Source organism: Sinocyclocheilus grahami, unplaced genomic scaffold (genome assembly GCF_001515645.1).
Source record: "Sinocyclocheilus grahami isolate Dianchi unplaced genomic scaffold, SAMN03320097.WGS_v1.1 scaffold1114.1, whole genome shotgun sequence".
Classification (NCBI taxonomy): Eukaryota; Metazoa; Chordata; class Actinopteri; order Cypriniformes; family Cyprinidae; genus Sinocyclocheilus; species Sinocyclocheilus grahami.
In genome coordinates, this window is record NW_015506293.1 from 53,094 (window position 1) to 68,435 (window position 15,342).

At 35.9% G+C, this 15,342-nt stretch overlaps 2 protein-coding genes across 2 annotated transcripts in view; both read right to left on the reverse strand.

Moving 5' to 3' along the window:
- Positions 1-6,575: 6,575 nt before the first annotated feature.
- LOC107566932 (ras-related protein Rab-39B-like) lies at positions 6,576-7,552 on the reverse strand. Its single transcript, XM_016252509.1, has 2 exons — positions 7,296-7,552; positions 6,576-7,038 (listed from the first exon to the last, which is right to left on the reverse strand). Exons 1-2 carry the CDS (start codon positions 7,523-7,525, stop codon positions 6,624-6,626), a joined length of 645 nt encoding a protein of 214 aa, XP_016107995.1. The 5' UTR covers positions 7,526-7,552; the 3' UTR covers positions 6,576-6,623.
- Positions 7,553-7,972: 420 nt separating this feature from the next.
- LOC107566930 (discoidin, CUB and LCCL domain-containing protein 1) overlaps positions 7,973-15,342 on the reverse strand; it is a 15,946-nt gene continuing 8,576 nt past the window's right edge. Inside the window, exons 7-15 of the mRNA XM_016252506.1 lie at positions 15,202-15,239; positions 14,628-14,807; positions 14,400-14,512; positions 13,657-13,828; positions 11,577-11,663; positions 11,368-11,461; positions 10,593-10,633; positions 10,391-10,498; positions 7,973-8,736 (exon numbers count right to left, since the gene is read on the reverse strand). Of these exons, the coding sequence (XP_016107992.1) occupies positions 8,324-8,736; positions 10,391-10,498; positions 10,593-10,633; positions 11,368-11,461; positions 11,577-11,663; positions 13,657-13,828; positions 14,400-14,512; positions 14,628-14,807; positions 15,202-15,239 (1,246 nt within the window). The 3' untranslated portion in view covers positions 7,973-8,323. The remainder of the gene's footprint in view (positions 8,737-10,390; positions 10,499-10,592; positions 10,634-11,367; positions 11,462-11,576; positions 11,664-13,656; positions 13,829-14,399; positions 14,513-14,627; positions 14,808-15,201; positions 15,240-15,342) is intronic.

The following is a 15,342-nucleotide window of genomic DNA, read 5'->3' on the forward strand; positions in this document are numbered from 1 at the left end:
TATGTGAGAGGCGGAGTTTATAAATACTAGCAGAAAGTTAGGAATTTCTCAGCGACCAGAGGGAACAAGCATGCAGTATCATATCAGAACAAGCCCAGTATTTCCTGTTGAGGCCAGCTCATGGCATGCATCACATAAAAGCACTTGTAATGAGGAAAAACATTTCAGCTAAGTCTTTCTCAATAGGCCAACCATGAGAATGCTTCCACCCAGGTCAAAACCTCTGAAGATGGCTGGAAGACTTCCAATGTCATGATGAAATCAAGCCCACACTATACTCCTCACCAGTGTGCATTACAGGTTAGTTTGCTACAAAACGTTTCCACAGTTATGTGGCTTTCCAAACAGGAGGTTGTTTGAACGTCGTAGGGGTGAGAGCTTCTGTCTAGTTCATCTGTTTTTTTAATCTTTGCCTGTTCATACTTGTTATTGGGCGGGGTTTATGTGAGAGGCGGAGTTTATAAATACTAGCAGAAAGTTAGGAATTTCTCAGCGACCAGAGGGAACAAGCATGCAGTATCATATCAGAACAAGCCCAGTATTTCCTGTTGAGGCCAGCTCATGGCATGCATCACATAAAAGCACTTGTAATGAGGAAAAACATTTCAGCTAAGTCTTTCTCAATAGGCCAACCATGAGAATGCTTCTACCCAGGTCAAAACCTCTGAAGATGGCTGGAAGACTTCCAATGTCATGATGAAATCAAGCCCACACTATACTCCTCACCAGTGTGCATTACAGGTTAGTTTGCTACAAAACGTTTCCACAATTATGTGGCTTTCCAAACAGGAGGTGAACAACAATGGAACAGACTCCCTAAGGACACAGAGAGACAGACAGTTTAGGCTGGTGTCGGCTTGGGCTATAAATAGAGTTTTTCACTTTGTTTTAAGATCATTTAGTTTAGTGGACTACTTTGTAAATCCAGTGGACCTTTAATTTTAATGATATCAACAATGTGTTACTGCTATTAGTCTTTGTATATACAGAAGCCTAAAAAGCCACTGATAGGCCTATGCACGCTGAGCCTATTCAGACACTTTTTATAGTTATAATGAAAGTAATTCATACCAGAACAGCAAGGGTGGGGATCCAATGAAGCAGAATAAATGTTCATTATTTACTCACAGAGAGAGAAAGCAGATATAAGACGTAATATAGTATTATTATGGTAGTCTAAAAGACTAAAATGACCATTAAAACGTGAAAATTTTTCTCACGACTCCTTACAGCTTCTTTTAAATGTCTAATAATATGTAAGCTGTGCATTTTTGTAGCATTCCCTTCACTAAACCAGTTTGAAATGACATGCATTTTTTCTCGATGGCCACTAGGGAACGTACAATCTTTTCCTATGACAATGAAAACGCAACCAGCATCTTTTTTATATATATATATATATTTTTCTTTTATTATGCTTCCATTTACAACAAACAAACAAGGTACATAAACACATCACATAATCTAACAACACGTGAACAGCCTTAGGTTGAGCATAACCAGTGACAAACAATAATAATAAAGAAGAAAAGAAATAAATAAAACAAACCAAAAGGGGCTTTTTACATTAGTTTATGCATGCCCCAAAAACGAAATCAATTTGAGAGCTTTCTTGTTTTTAACCAATTCTAAAGATTTGCACAACATTTTAACCTCATTCATCCACTGGTTAAAGTTGGGTTTAGATTTAAACCATCTACATTTATGAATGAAAAACTTTCCAAGAAAAAGCAAGAAATTAATAAAAAAATCCAACTCTTTGTTTTCCAGACAAATACCAAACCTAATTAACTTCATGGTAAGGGGTGGGAGATCAACCTCTCTAGACTGTAGCCAGTTCTGTACATCTCTCCAGAAAAGTTGCACCAAATCACATTTAACCAATTCTAAAGATTTGCACAACATTTTAACCTCATTCATCCACTGGTTAAAGTTGGGTTTAGATTTAAACCATCTACATTTATGAATGAAAAACTTTCCAAGAAAAAGCAAGAAATTAATAAAAAAATCCAACTCTTTGTTTTCCAGAGAAATACCAAACCTAATTAACTTCATGGTAAGGGGTGGGAGATCAACCTCTCTAGACTGTAGCCAGTTCTGTACATCTCTCCAGAAAAGTTGCACCAAATCACAACAAAAGAAAACATGCTCTAGATTTTCAATATTCGTTTCACAAAAAACACAATTATTCACATCCAAATTAAATTTCAGTCTTCAAAATTTTTAATTAGATTTATCCTACCAATGAATTAAGTTCACCTCCTTAACTTTAGGAGGAAGAGGAAAAGATATATAGCTTTTCCAAATTGTTTTACTTTCCATAATATCAAAATCTTTGAGCATGTATTCCCTTCTAATAGGGTTAGGATAATAGGCCTATAAAAGAAAATCTCTAATGACTCTATTTGTACTTTTTTTTTTTTTTAATCTCAAAAATCATAACCTTCTAAGGAGAGCTGTCTCAGTTCTGAGGAGACTTTGGAGTACAAAATGTCTTCTTTAACTAATCTTACAGCAATTGGAATGGCTCTAATTATTCTATTATAAGTATTAACAGAACACTGCAGTTGGAATTTTTCACAGAATTCTCTATACAGTAACAGATTTCCATTATCATCCAAGAAATGGGCAATCGCCCAAATCCCTTTGTATTTCCATTCCTCAAAATATACTGACTTTCTGCCTATCTTTATATATCTATTATTCCAAACTGGAGTGTTGTGAGGTGTGAAGTTATGTTTGAACAATCATTTCCAATAGAGCAGCACTTGCTGATGGAAAGCTGAAAGTTTAACTGGTAACGAGGTACACTCCAAATCACAACGTAGAAAAATTTTTATTCCTCCCAGTTTGTTAAAAATTGCACTGGGGACAATAAACCAAAAAGAACTGCTATTTTGAATGAAGGATTTTAACCATTTCAATTTCAGAACACCATTCATAATATCAAAATCGATCGCATTCACACCACCGTCTTCATCTTTTTTAATCATATCTTCATTTCTTATGTAGTGACATTTCAGATAAATTTAAAAGTCACCTTATTTATTAATTTAAACATTCTTGTCGATATGGGCAAGGAGAAGGCTGGGTAGATAAGTCTGAACAAACCATTCATTTTAGACAAAAGAACCCTTCCAAAGATTGTAAGATCCCTCTGCAACCATCTGTTCAGAGTGGATTTACATTTATCTATGTTATTCAATACATTTTTATTCTCCATTATTTCTCTATCTTTAGAAATTGTAATTCCCAAATATTTAACTTCCTTTTTAATTTGTATATTAAATAATGTCTGTAAAGGAAACTCATGTAAAGTTAACATTTCACATTTCTTTAGGTTCAAATAAAGCCCTGAAGCTTTAGAAAACCGGTTGATCTAGTGTAAAGCTAGTGGAATTTGTTGTTCATTTTTAAGAAACAACGTTGTATCGTCAGCAAACTGACTTATAATTATTTGCCTATCCAACGCTGTTAAACCATTATTTTTGATCAATATAGATAACAGCTCAGCAACCATTATAAACAATAATGGTGAGCTGCCACATCCCTGACGAATCCCCCTTTTAATTGGAAATCTTGTGCAGGTTCCATGACCAAGTGCTACAGAGCTATTTATTCCATTATATAACATTTCAATTAAATGTATGAATCTTACTCCAAAACCAAAATGCTGTAAGGTTTTCAAAATAAATGGATGCTCTACGACATCAAAAGCTTGATAAAAATCTAAAAAAATCAGAAACCCACTCTCTTGAAACACTTCACTATAATCAAGTAAATCTAAAACTAACCTTATATTATTATGGAACGCAACCAGCATCTGTAAAAGGAAGTTCAAGCTTTACTACAGCTCGTGACTATGATATGCTGGCTTTTTGTATTTTCTGCTCTTATTTTGATTGAAATATCTGTGCAATGTATTTAAACTTGGTAAAAGCTGAGTACCACCACATTCATTATAGTAACTAAAAGCAAAATTAAACGAGTTAAATATTTAATAAAAATGAATAATAAGCAACAAAAAAATAATTAATACAAAATATAAATAAGTGTGTATGCAAAATAGCCACAAAGCATTTAAATCAGCATGTGGAATTAGGTATGAAAATGTCATGAAAAGTTTATTTGATAAAGATTCTATAATTTTTTCAAACATAGTTATAAGCATCAAGCAGCGAAATCAGAAATGAGTCACTGGCACTATAATATAATGAAATATTTTTGATTTTGTAGCACTTGTTGTTGTTACTTGTTGTGGTATTATTTTCAGCTGGATTATAGTCATGGATCTTGCCCTGTCCTGGACACACGCTCATCTCTCCACTCAGATAGCCCTGATAAATGCGCCGGGTCAACAGTTCAAAAACGTCTGCCACATTGTGGCCGGTTTTGGCAGATATGCCACTCCCAATTCATTTGCTAAATGTTCTACTTCATCTTGATTAACTTCTCACTCTTTTCTGGCACACTTGTGTCCCACAAGTACGTAGAACACAGTGTATGGATTCACAGTCTTGCACATCTCTACATGGCAATACTTAACGTAGCTGAAAGACCAGGTCAAACACCAGCAGGCATCCAGCTGGCATCAAGCGAGGGAAGATCTGGTCCATAATATTCCTGAAAAGGAAAGTTCCATCGCATTGTGCATGATGTTAAGTGCTTTTAAGTGATTTTTAAAGATCTAAAAATGAAGGAAAAACACATTCAGCATGGCAAAATAAAAATACAAATTTTAATCTGTTTCTCACACAAAACTGTATGATTTCAAAAGACTTGGAAACATTGCAAATAGATTCCAGAGTTAACCAACACACCAAAAGACTTCAATTTTACAGTATCCAATGTCATAAAATGTAATTTAACTGTATTGCATATCCAAAATTAAGTCTTCTGGTAAAATACCTGCTGGGGGAAAACTTGTTTTTGAGAACAAGTTAAAGACATTTTGAAGAGCATGCAGATGTTATATATTCTCTCTGCTTACCCAATCCATTCCTGACTGGGTGTATCCACAATCTGTATTTGTACTCTCACCCCAGGATCCATCTCTAGGATGTGATTGCTCAAGTCCACTTCAATGGTAGCACCTGTGCTCTCCAGATACAGGCCCTCTATGTAGAGCCTCAGCAAGCATGTCTTTCCAACAGTTCTGCCTATCATGATCATTTTAAAATGGTACTGGAACTCAGTGCAATTTGTGACTGCTGATCCACTTCCACTTTTTGAAAATGGAGGAAGGGTATTACTGCTCCAGTATCCAACAAGATCTGAACAGAGAACCTAATAAATCATGAACGGTATTCAGAGAACTGCATTTACATTTTAAAGATAGTACATAAAGAAGTACATAAATCTTCAGGTTTGAAACCGGTTTTCCTGTTTGAATGTTGTTATTGTTTCGGCTTGGATTTGCTTTTTAAAATCTTTTCCTGTTTAGGGGTTCACATTGCAGGCAAATGGGAGGTATTTACGTGACAGGCAGGGTTTATATGAGAAAGGGAAGTATTTCTCAATAACCTCTGTACTGAGAAAACTGGTAGAAGTTCAGTGTCATGATGGCAGTATATCTCTGTGTGAGAAGCATTTACTGGATTATTTACTGTATGTGTGTGTGTGTGCGCTTGGCCTATTAATACGTTTACAGACATATCCACTGAAAGCAGTAATTTTTCCATTTTATAACAATCTAGTTTTTAAAACGCCATTAAAGGCTGTACAGACATTTGACAACAAAAGTCCTTCATATCTTTTTATTGAATGTTTAACTTTGTTTGCAGATGACTCCAGTATGTATTTAACTGTAATACTAGTACCACATTGTTTTATTGCTTTATCAGATTTTATTGATACTGAAGCATAAAAAGTAAATGATAAGCCTTTGTACACTGTTTACTTCAGACACTTGGCATGAATGTAATTTGTATCAGGTCACCAAGGGTGGATATCCAGTGAAGTGGAAAAAGTCCATTATATGTTTACAGAGAAGGGAGACAATTTATTTAGTATTATTGTGTTAGTCAAAGGCATTTTAGCATTTCCTTCACTAAACTCGACATGCATTTTTCTTAATGGCAAAGGGAAGTACAGACTTTGTCTTGAGATTCCAAACGCAGCATCTGTAAAGAGAATTTTAAGGTTTACCCTGCAGATCATGAGTTGGAATCTATTTTTTTGTTGTTGTTTTTTTGGGAAAATTGGTTGAATGTATTTAAACATGGTATAAGCTGAGCATACTGCATTCATCATATAGCTAAAAGCATAATCAAATATAAAAAAAAAATCATAAACTTTTAAAATAAAAAACATGCATAATCAACAAATGCAACGTAACCACAAAGTGCTTGAATGAAATCAACCTGTGAAATTAAGTATGGAAATGTAAGTTTATTTAAAAGCAAAAAAATAAAACTGGATTTTTTTTATCACAACAGATGTTAGTTACAAAACAAAATTCAAGTCCATTTAAAAGAAACATTTCACTGGCACAACATCTACTTTAATATAATGAAATATTTGTGATTTATAGTGGTTTATGTCTTGCAAATTTTTATTTTGTCACAATGCATGGCTATACTTTAAATGGCCATCAATGGGAAAAATGCAGTCTCATGTTAACTTTATGAGACACTGCATTTGCTGTTTCCAGCTGGCTCATCTTTGTTGGTTTTGTTTTCATGGATCTTGCCCCAGCGTTCATGTAAGCGCACCTCTCCACTCAGATAGCCCTGATAAATGCGCCGGGCCAACAGCTCAAAAGCTTCTGCCACATTGTGACCCGTTATGGCTGAGGCCTCAATGTACGGCGCTCCCAATTCACTTGCGAACTGTTCCACCTCCTCTTGATTCACTTCTCGTTCATTTCTGTCACACTTGTGTCCCACAAGTACAAAGAGGACAGTGTATGGATTCACTCTATTACACACCTCTGTGTACTGATGCTTAATGACTCTGAAAGACTCACGATTGCCCAGGTCAAACACCAGCAGGCATCCAGCTGAATGAGGAATGTAAGGCTGGATAAGCTGACGATTCCTGAACACACAACAGTTCATGAGGTTAAACAACCAGTGTGCATTAAGTGCTTTTATTTTTTATACATTTATATTTATTTTTTAAATATGAAAGTAAACTATTTTTTAAGCTAGCTTTTGTAATACAGTATAATATAGTCTTCATTATACTGTGTTATCATTTTGGAGAATGACTGCTTTCATTTTTGACAAGAGTAATAAAGTAAATAAAGGTGTGTTAACGAGTACCACACACCTGTGTGAGTTCTCACTGCTTACCAAAATGCTTCATGACCAGTCGTATCCCAAATCTGTAGCTGTACTCTCACGCCAGGCTCCACCTCTAGGATGTGATTGCAGAAGTCCACTCCAATGGTGCAATTTATTTTTTCTGGAAACAAGCCATTTAAGTATCTATACAGTATGCATGACTTGCCCACATTACCGTCACCTATCATGATGATTTTAAAACCGTACAGGCACTCAGTACCATTCATGACAGCTGACATTGCTCCAGGATCCTTAAAGATTTGACCAGAGAAAAGATCAAATTATAATTGATATTCAGTTGGCTACATTTCAATTACATGCAGAGTTAAATCCACAATTCTTCAAGTTTTACATTTCAGACCTGTACCTGTTGGGTTTCTGAAGAAAGGTTTCCTGTTTGAATGTGGTAGGGGTCAAACCTTCCAGTGCTGATTCGATTTGTGTATTTTTTTTTCTGGTTAATAGAAAGTTGTCTTACAGGTTTATATGACACGGAAATGGGAGTTATGTGACAGGCGGGGTTTATAAAAGAAAAGGAAGTATTTCTCAAAAACCTCTGAAGATTGCATATATCCTTTTGTGTGTGTGTATGTAGAGAGATTTTTAATGAGCTTTTAAATTAGTTTTAATAGTACGCAAAACAACAGAAGAGTATTTTAACAACACTTCAGATTTGGTATGAAAAATGTCACAGGTTTATTATATACCTACAAAAAAATGTAAAATGTTTTTGAATACTTTAGTGGTTTCAAATCACACAGACACAAATCCTCTTGGAGTTTATTCTGATTAGTTACATATATAAAACACACCCACATTTACATTAAATAAAAATACACCAGTTCAGTGGTCACCTGAACAATACAGCTTTCCTTATAAAAGCACTTCTCCCATATCCTACATTTTTGTAACCACCCAAATAATCATTTCCTGTCACATGCTGATCCCTGATGCTATCTAACACAAGTTATGTTATAAACAGCAGTGTAACAGCACAAACATCACAAACTGGCTTCAGTAGGAGATGCCACGTTGGCTCAAAGTGGCTCATGGTAGGTATGCAATAGTGGTTCTACTGTCTGGGGCTCAAAGTAGATCACGCTAGCCTTATGTTGGCTAGTACTATGTGAGACTGGAGTACAGTACCCGTTTGAGATCACTCTGTGTGCAGGGCAGTCATATTGTTGTTGGCTCAGCTCTGCTCTTGTGCCCTGTGCGGATCGACACACAGGTTGATTCTGTCGGCTGACCGGTGTTAAGTCTGTGGGCATTTCACTGAAGGGTGTTGCATATTCTGGTTCGGCAGGTAAGGGATCGGCGTATTCGGGAAGTTGTCCAGGGGTGTCGTAGTGGTTGAGGGTGAAGGGGACAGTGTAGCCCTCTTCCAGTGGGGGGCGGAATGTGAGTCCCATCATCTGCCCACCTGCAACTACATCAGGCTCAGCATAGTCTGGAAACAATGGAGAAATGTTATAGAACAGAGGCCTTTAACCCTGCTCCTGGGGACCCACTGTCCTGCAAAGTTTATTTTCAACCTCGCTTCAGCACACCTGCATGTTTATTTTCAAGCAGTCTTGAGGAGCTTGATTAGTTTGATTAGGGTTATAGCTAAATTCTGCAGGACAGTGGATCCCCAGGAACAGGGTTGAAGACCTCTGTTATAGAAGTATTTTACACATTTTACATTTTTTGGGATTTTTATTTTTATTAAATTAAATAAAATTAAAAATGTAAAATTTTAAGAATTCTACAAGATAATTAACATAAGATTTTCAATAAAAAATAATGATGGCATAAAATAAAGATAATTTCCAGTTATCACATTAATAACAAATTTTTTTAAATTGTATTTAATTAAAATGCAATTATATTGATATTTATATATATGTATTTTGTTCTTTAATTTTAATTTTATTTTTAAATAATAAAACTAACATTGTTTATTTTATAAAAATTTTTATTTTTCAAATTAAATTATATTAAAAACACTGTTCAATTATAGATCATTGCATACATCTTATATAAATATAAATATATATATTTGATTTTAATGATAATATAAAAAAAATTATAAAATAATTTCTGCAAACCCCTGAGTAAGGAAAAATAACATTAATTGTAACAACAAACGTAACATTTTCTTTCATTATAAAAAGTAATGAAATAGAATCAGAAATGTCTAACTTGTATATTTAATGTTTTACATACGTGTAAAAATCTAAGATTAAATTGAAAATATTTTTGTTATTAATTATTAAATTAAAAATAACAGTCTTTAAACACCTCAAATATCGACCAATCATATTCATGTTACAGTGAATAAACCCTCCCTTGAGCTGCCTTTTCCCTTAGCCAACTCAAATCAAGGCATTAACGAGTTCCCACTGCTCACCCACTGCACTGTGTCCAACAGTAGCTGGGCTATGAAAGGGGCCCCACGTTTCCTCTCCTTCTCTCAGTCCTTCACTCACTCTGCAGGAATGCTAAGAGGGCGAAACGGTTTTAATTGAAGCGACGTTAGAAAGGACTCTGATTGTCCAGACCACTGACCCTCTGTCCAACTCGTCCCAGAACCCCTTACTGAAGGGTCTGTTGGCCAGTGGGTGGTGCCAGAACCAGAACCAGAGGGTGTTCTTCTGACTTGAATGCCCCTAATTTGGGCTCCAATTATAGAAGCCTTTCAGGGAAGCACCGCCAACGAAAGAAAGCCAATGAGCAACTGCCAATGAGCAACTGTTGGGCAGGTGCGCATGGAGGAATGAGCTCAGAATGAAAGCCATTTGCTTGTCATGTCTCTTCTGAGTTGCACTGGCAGCTCAGCTGAGCAAAAGCACACAGAGTGGGGCGAGGGAACAAATGGGTCAGAATGATTACTTGGCTTTCTCTCTGTTTCCGTCCTGCTGTTTGAGCCACATTAACCCTCTTATTCACTGCTATATATTACTGCGATGTCTGAGGGCTGTTGATCTGATTCTGAGAACTGTTGTACCCAGCGGCGTCCTATCGACAAACACTGCCTTGTCTCGTTTGTCGTTTGAAACATTCCTTCATGAATTTCGGTATTCATTGCTATACTGGGTTGAAAAGCCCTGTGGATGTCTTACCATTGAGAGGAGGGTTGGGAAGAGCATCGTGGATGTTCCGAACCAGAGGGTAAGATACAAGCTCTGGGTTTGTGCATAGAGGCTTCTTCCCGTGGAAACCCTGACAGCCTTAAGCAGAGACAAAGAAAGTCAGTCAGGAAATACCAACAACATATGGAGACATGGAAAAAAACAGTGCTAGAGATACAGAGCAAAAGGTTACCTTGGTCAACACAGCATTTCTTTATTTGTGCATTTCTTTTTCTGAAATAAAAACATAGGTAAATATCACAAACCCAGTCAAGAATATGTACGGGCCATATTTCACCCCAAAATCAAAAGAAAGGACATAATACAATTCTATTTTCTATTTAAAATTTTTTAAATGTATATAATACCATACAAATAAAAATTATATTAATAAATTAAACCAAATATAGCATGGGGACATAACATTAATATAACTAACAATAGTATATTTTTTTTATTAAAAAAGTAATACAAAAGCATGTCCAAATATTGAGTATAGATTAATACAATCAATAATACAATAGAGCATAACAAATTATACAATATTTAATTAAAATGTAATGCTATTGATTTAAAATAAAAAAATGTAAATACATTTTTTTTTGCAAACCACAGATTAAGATAAAATAACATTTAATATAACAACTTGCATAACATTTTCTTATAAAACAGTTATGGAATTTCCAATGTTTTGTTCATAAAGGTTGCTCTGACAACCTGTAACAGTACTTGATTTAATAAAACATTTTTTTTAAGTAATTCTTTATCGGGAACAATAAGGCCTGGTTTCATAGAGAGGGGTTAGGTTAAAACAGGATTAGGCAATAGGTCAATTAGGACATTTAAGTAGTTTTTATAAACATGCCTTAGAAAAAAACATTACTGGTGTGCATCTTGAGACAAAACAAAGGCACTGACATATTTTAAGATCAGTCAGTGCAAGTTTCTTTCAGTTGAAAGTGTGTTACCTTCTCCACCAAATAAGCCCAGCTAAAAGACAACCCACACACAGAGCGGCTCCCAAAACCATGCCTGCCACTAATATCACTGCTTGACTGGGGCCTGAAGGGAAATAATAATAAAAGCTTCAGTCTTTAAAAACAAATCTACTATGAGTTTACACATTATGTTAATATTAGCAATCATATTAGCAGATTTCCTCACAAATTCACCTCACCTGAGCTTCTTGTGACAACAGGACCTTCAGTGGGGAGTGTGTCTAGAGGCACAGTCTCCACGAGAACTGCCTTCCCAGTATTCAATTCTGTTTTAAAAAATGTAGACAATTCATCACAGGTTTAAAAGACTAAGAATTCAATTCATTCTTACAAGATTTACAACAGTGCGCCTGGAATTTGACCAATATAATGGTCTTGTATTGTCAATATGCACTAGGAAAAATATTTAAACTGAAGTTTATGTGGCATAAAGGAACTTGAAAGAGATTCTGGGGCAGACCCTCACCATCTCCGTGGGAACGGGGTCTGAGGGAGTCAGAAGGGCAGCCCAGCACTTGAACCAGTGCAGAGGCCCTTATATGCCACTTCTGGGGTTTCAGGAGGAGGTAGCGTGCTGCTACTGGAGGAATCAGACTGCTGAGTACCGTCACATGACCATCAGAATGGGCCTCAAACAGCTTAAAATAGACAGAAAAAATTATAATATGAAAATAAAAGATTACACAGCCCTGCATACTGAAAAAATACTGCTGATTTGCCAAAAGATATGACCTAATAGCACGCACAATTTTTCCCCACAAAATAAGAATGTGAATATATGAGGTGTAAAATAATATCTTCAGAATCATTCATACATGTAAAGAAAAATCAGCTAAGAATTGAACAAATAGTTGTAACCTGGTTCAGAGGAAGACAGGAATAATGTCTTTGTGGACGCTTCTCTGGTATAATACAAGACGACTTCACCTTACAAATGTTTTTTGAAAGCAAAAATGCTTCAAAATGCATATATTTTGTGAATAAGTGTGACATGGCACCAAACACAACATTCCAGAATTAGTAAGACACTTGATAAGATTTCATTCAGCCAATATGATGCTGGGTGGAGTTATTTCTGTCATAAAATAAATACCTAGCAATGTACATAAAAGAGGAACTATTAGGATCTGCTTACAAAGAATGCGTTCCTGTGTCCAATTGTGCCGTTTATTAATTTGCTTTCCTATTTAAATGTGTAGCATTTTGTACCTTCTTATCTTTGCTCGATCCCACTTTGTAGACTTTCCAGTTTTTGCGATCTTTGCTGAACATGAGGGTGTAAGATTCAATGTAGTAATGTGGCGTACCCTTTGTTATGATGCCTGAAAGCAGATGTAAACATTAGATTTTTTTCTTATTGTGCTTCTGTAACACTTACTATTGCTGTAATAGCTCAGCAGAGGTTTGCACAATGATTATTAGAGGTTGATCTCTGACCTGTGACACTGCTCTTGTTCCACAGCTCAATCTCCATCCATGGCTGCTGATCCCTAGAGCTCGCAGCCCACTGAGATCCCCCATGTCCTGGAGACCATGAGGCCCTCTGACCTACTCTGTTCACCTCCTCCCACACTGAAGAAGTGTTATAGGCCACCACCGGTAGCTCCCTGTCACACTCTGCGCATGGAAGAGAACAGAACTTGCTCAAACAAGAAAAAATGATACTTCCTCACACCTCAGATATAATTGTTAGTTTTCAGTTGTTAGTGTTTATCTTCTAGCAGTGTATAATTACAAATAGGCACAAACAGCATGTTGAAGGTGTGAGTATCATGTAGCAGGTGTAACTGTGTGTTACTTAAACTGTAATTTATTCCTCAGCACTGACACGCAGGCTCAATCCTGGTGTTAGACATTTGCAGTTTAAGAAATACTATTAAAAATAAATGAATCCAGTGCAAAGCCTTAATTCAAGTCTATATGTCTGTCAAATGTAATGTTACTAGATTAAATTAGCAATGAATTCAAATAATATCAATAGGAATAACTACAGGGAAAAATACGTTATTACCTCTGTGGAAGACAAGCCGCTTATCTGACAAGGAACCGCTGTTAAAAAAAAAAAGATTATTTATATGTGTATATATATATATATATATATATATATATATATTTCATTCTTACAAGATTTACAACAGTGCGCCTGGAATTTGACCAATATAATGGTCTTGTATTGTCAATATGCACTAGGAAAAATATTTAAACTGAAGTTTATGTGGCATAAAGGAACTTGAAAGAGATTCTGGGGCAGACCCTCACCATCTCCGTGGGAACGGGGTCTGAGGGAGTCAGAAGGGCAGCCCAGCACTTGAACCAGTGCAGAGGCCCTTATATGCCACTTCTGGGGTTTCAGGAGGAGGTAGCGTGCTGCTACTGGAGGAATCAGACTGCTGAGTACCGTCACATGACCATCAGAATGGGCCTCAAACAGCTTAAAATAGACAGAAAAAATTATAATATGAAAATAAAAGATTACACAGCCCTGCATACTGAAAAAATACTGCTGATTTGCCAAAAGATATGACCTAATAGCACGCACAATTTTTCCCCACAAAATAAGAATGTGAATATATGAGGTGTAAAATAATATCTTCAGAATCATTCATACATGTAAAGAAAAATCAGCTAAGAATTGAACAAATAGTTGTAACCTGGTTCAGAGGAAGACAGGAATAATGTCTTTGTGGACGCTTCTCTGGTATAATACAAGACGACTTCACCTTACAAATGTTTTTTGAAAGCAAAAATGCTTCAAAATGCATATATTTTGTGAATAAGTGTGACATGGCACCAAACACAACATTCCAGAATTAGTAAGACACTTGATAAGATTTCATTCAGCCAATATGATGCTGGGTGGAGTTATTTCTGTCATAAAATAAATACCTAGCAATGTACATAAAAGAGGAACTATTAGGATCTGCTTACAAAGAATGCGTTCCTGTGTCCAATTGTGCCGTTTATTAATTTGCTTTCCTATTTAAATGTGTAGCATTTTGTACCTTCTTATCTTTGCTCGATCCCACTTTGTAGACTTTCCAGTTTTTGCGATCTTTGCTGAACATGAGGGTGTAAGATTCAATGTAGTAATGTGGCGTACCCTTTGTTATGATGCCTGAAAGCAGATGTAAACATTAGATTTTTTTCTTATTGTGCTTCTGTAACACTTACTATTGCTGTAATAGCTCAGCAGAGGTTTGCACAATGATTATTAGAGGTTGATCTCTGACCTGTGACACTGCTCTTGTTCCACAGCTCAATCTCCATCCATGGCTGCTGATCCCTAGAGCTCGCAGCCCACTGAGATCCCCCATGTCCTGGAGACCATGAGGCCCTCTGACCTACTCTGTTCACCTCCTCCCACACTGAAGAAGTGTTATAGGCCACCACCGGTAGCTCCCTGTCACACTCTGCGCATGGAAGAGAACAGAACTTGCTCAAACAAGAAAAAATGATACTTCCTCACACCTCAGATATAATTGTTAGTTTTCAGTTGTTAGTGTTTATCTTCTAGCAGTGTATAATTACAAATAGGCACAAACAGCATGTTGAAGGTGTGAGTATCATGTAGCAGGTGTAACTGTGTGTTACTTAAACTGTAATTTATTCCTCAGCACTGACACGCAGGCTCAATCCTGGTGTTAGACATTTGCAGTTTAAGAAATACTATTAAAAATAAATGAATCCAGTGCAAAGCCTTAATTCAAGTCTATATGTCTGTCAAATGTAATGTTACTAGATTAAATTAGCAATGAATTCAAATAATATCAATAGGAATAACTACAGGGACAAATACGTTATTACCTCTGTGGAAGACAAGCCGCTTATCTGACAAGGAACCGCTGTTAAAAAAAAAAGATTATTTATATGTGTATATATATATATATATATATATATATATATATATATATATATATATATATATATATGTGTGTGTGTGTGAGA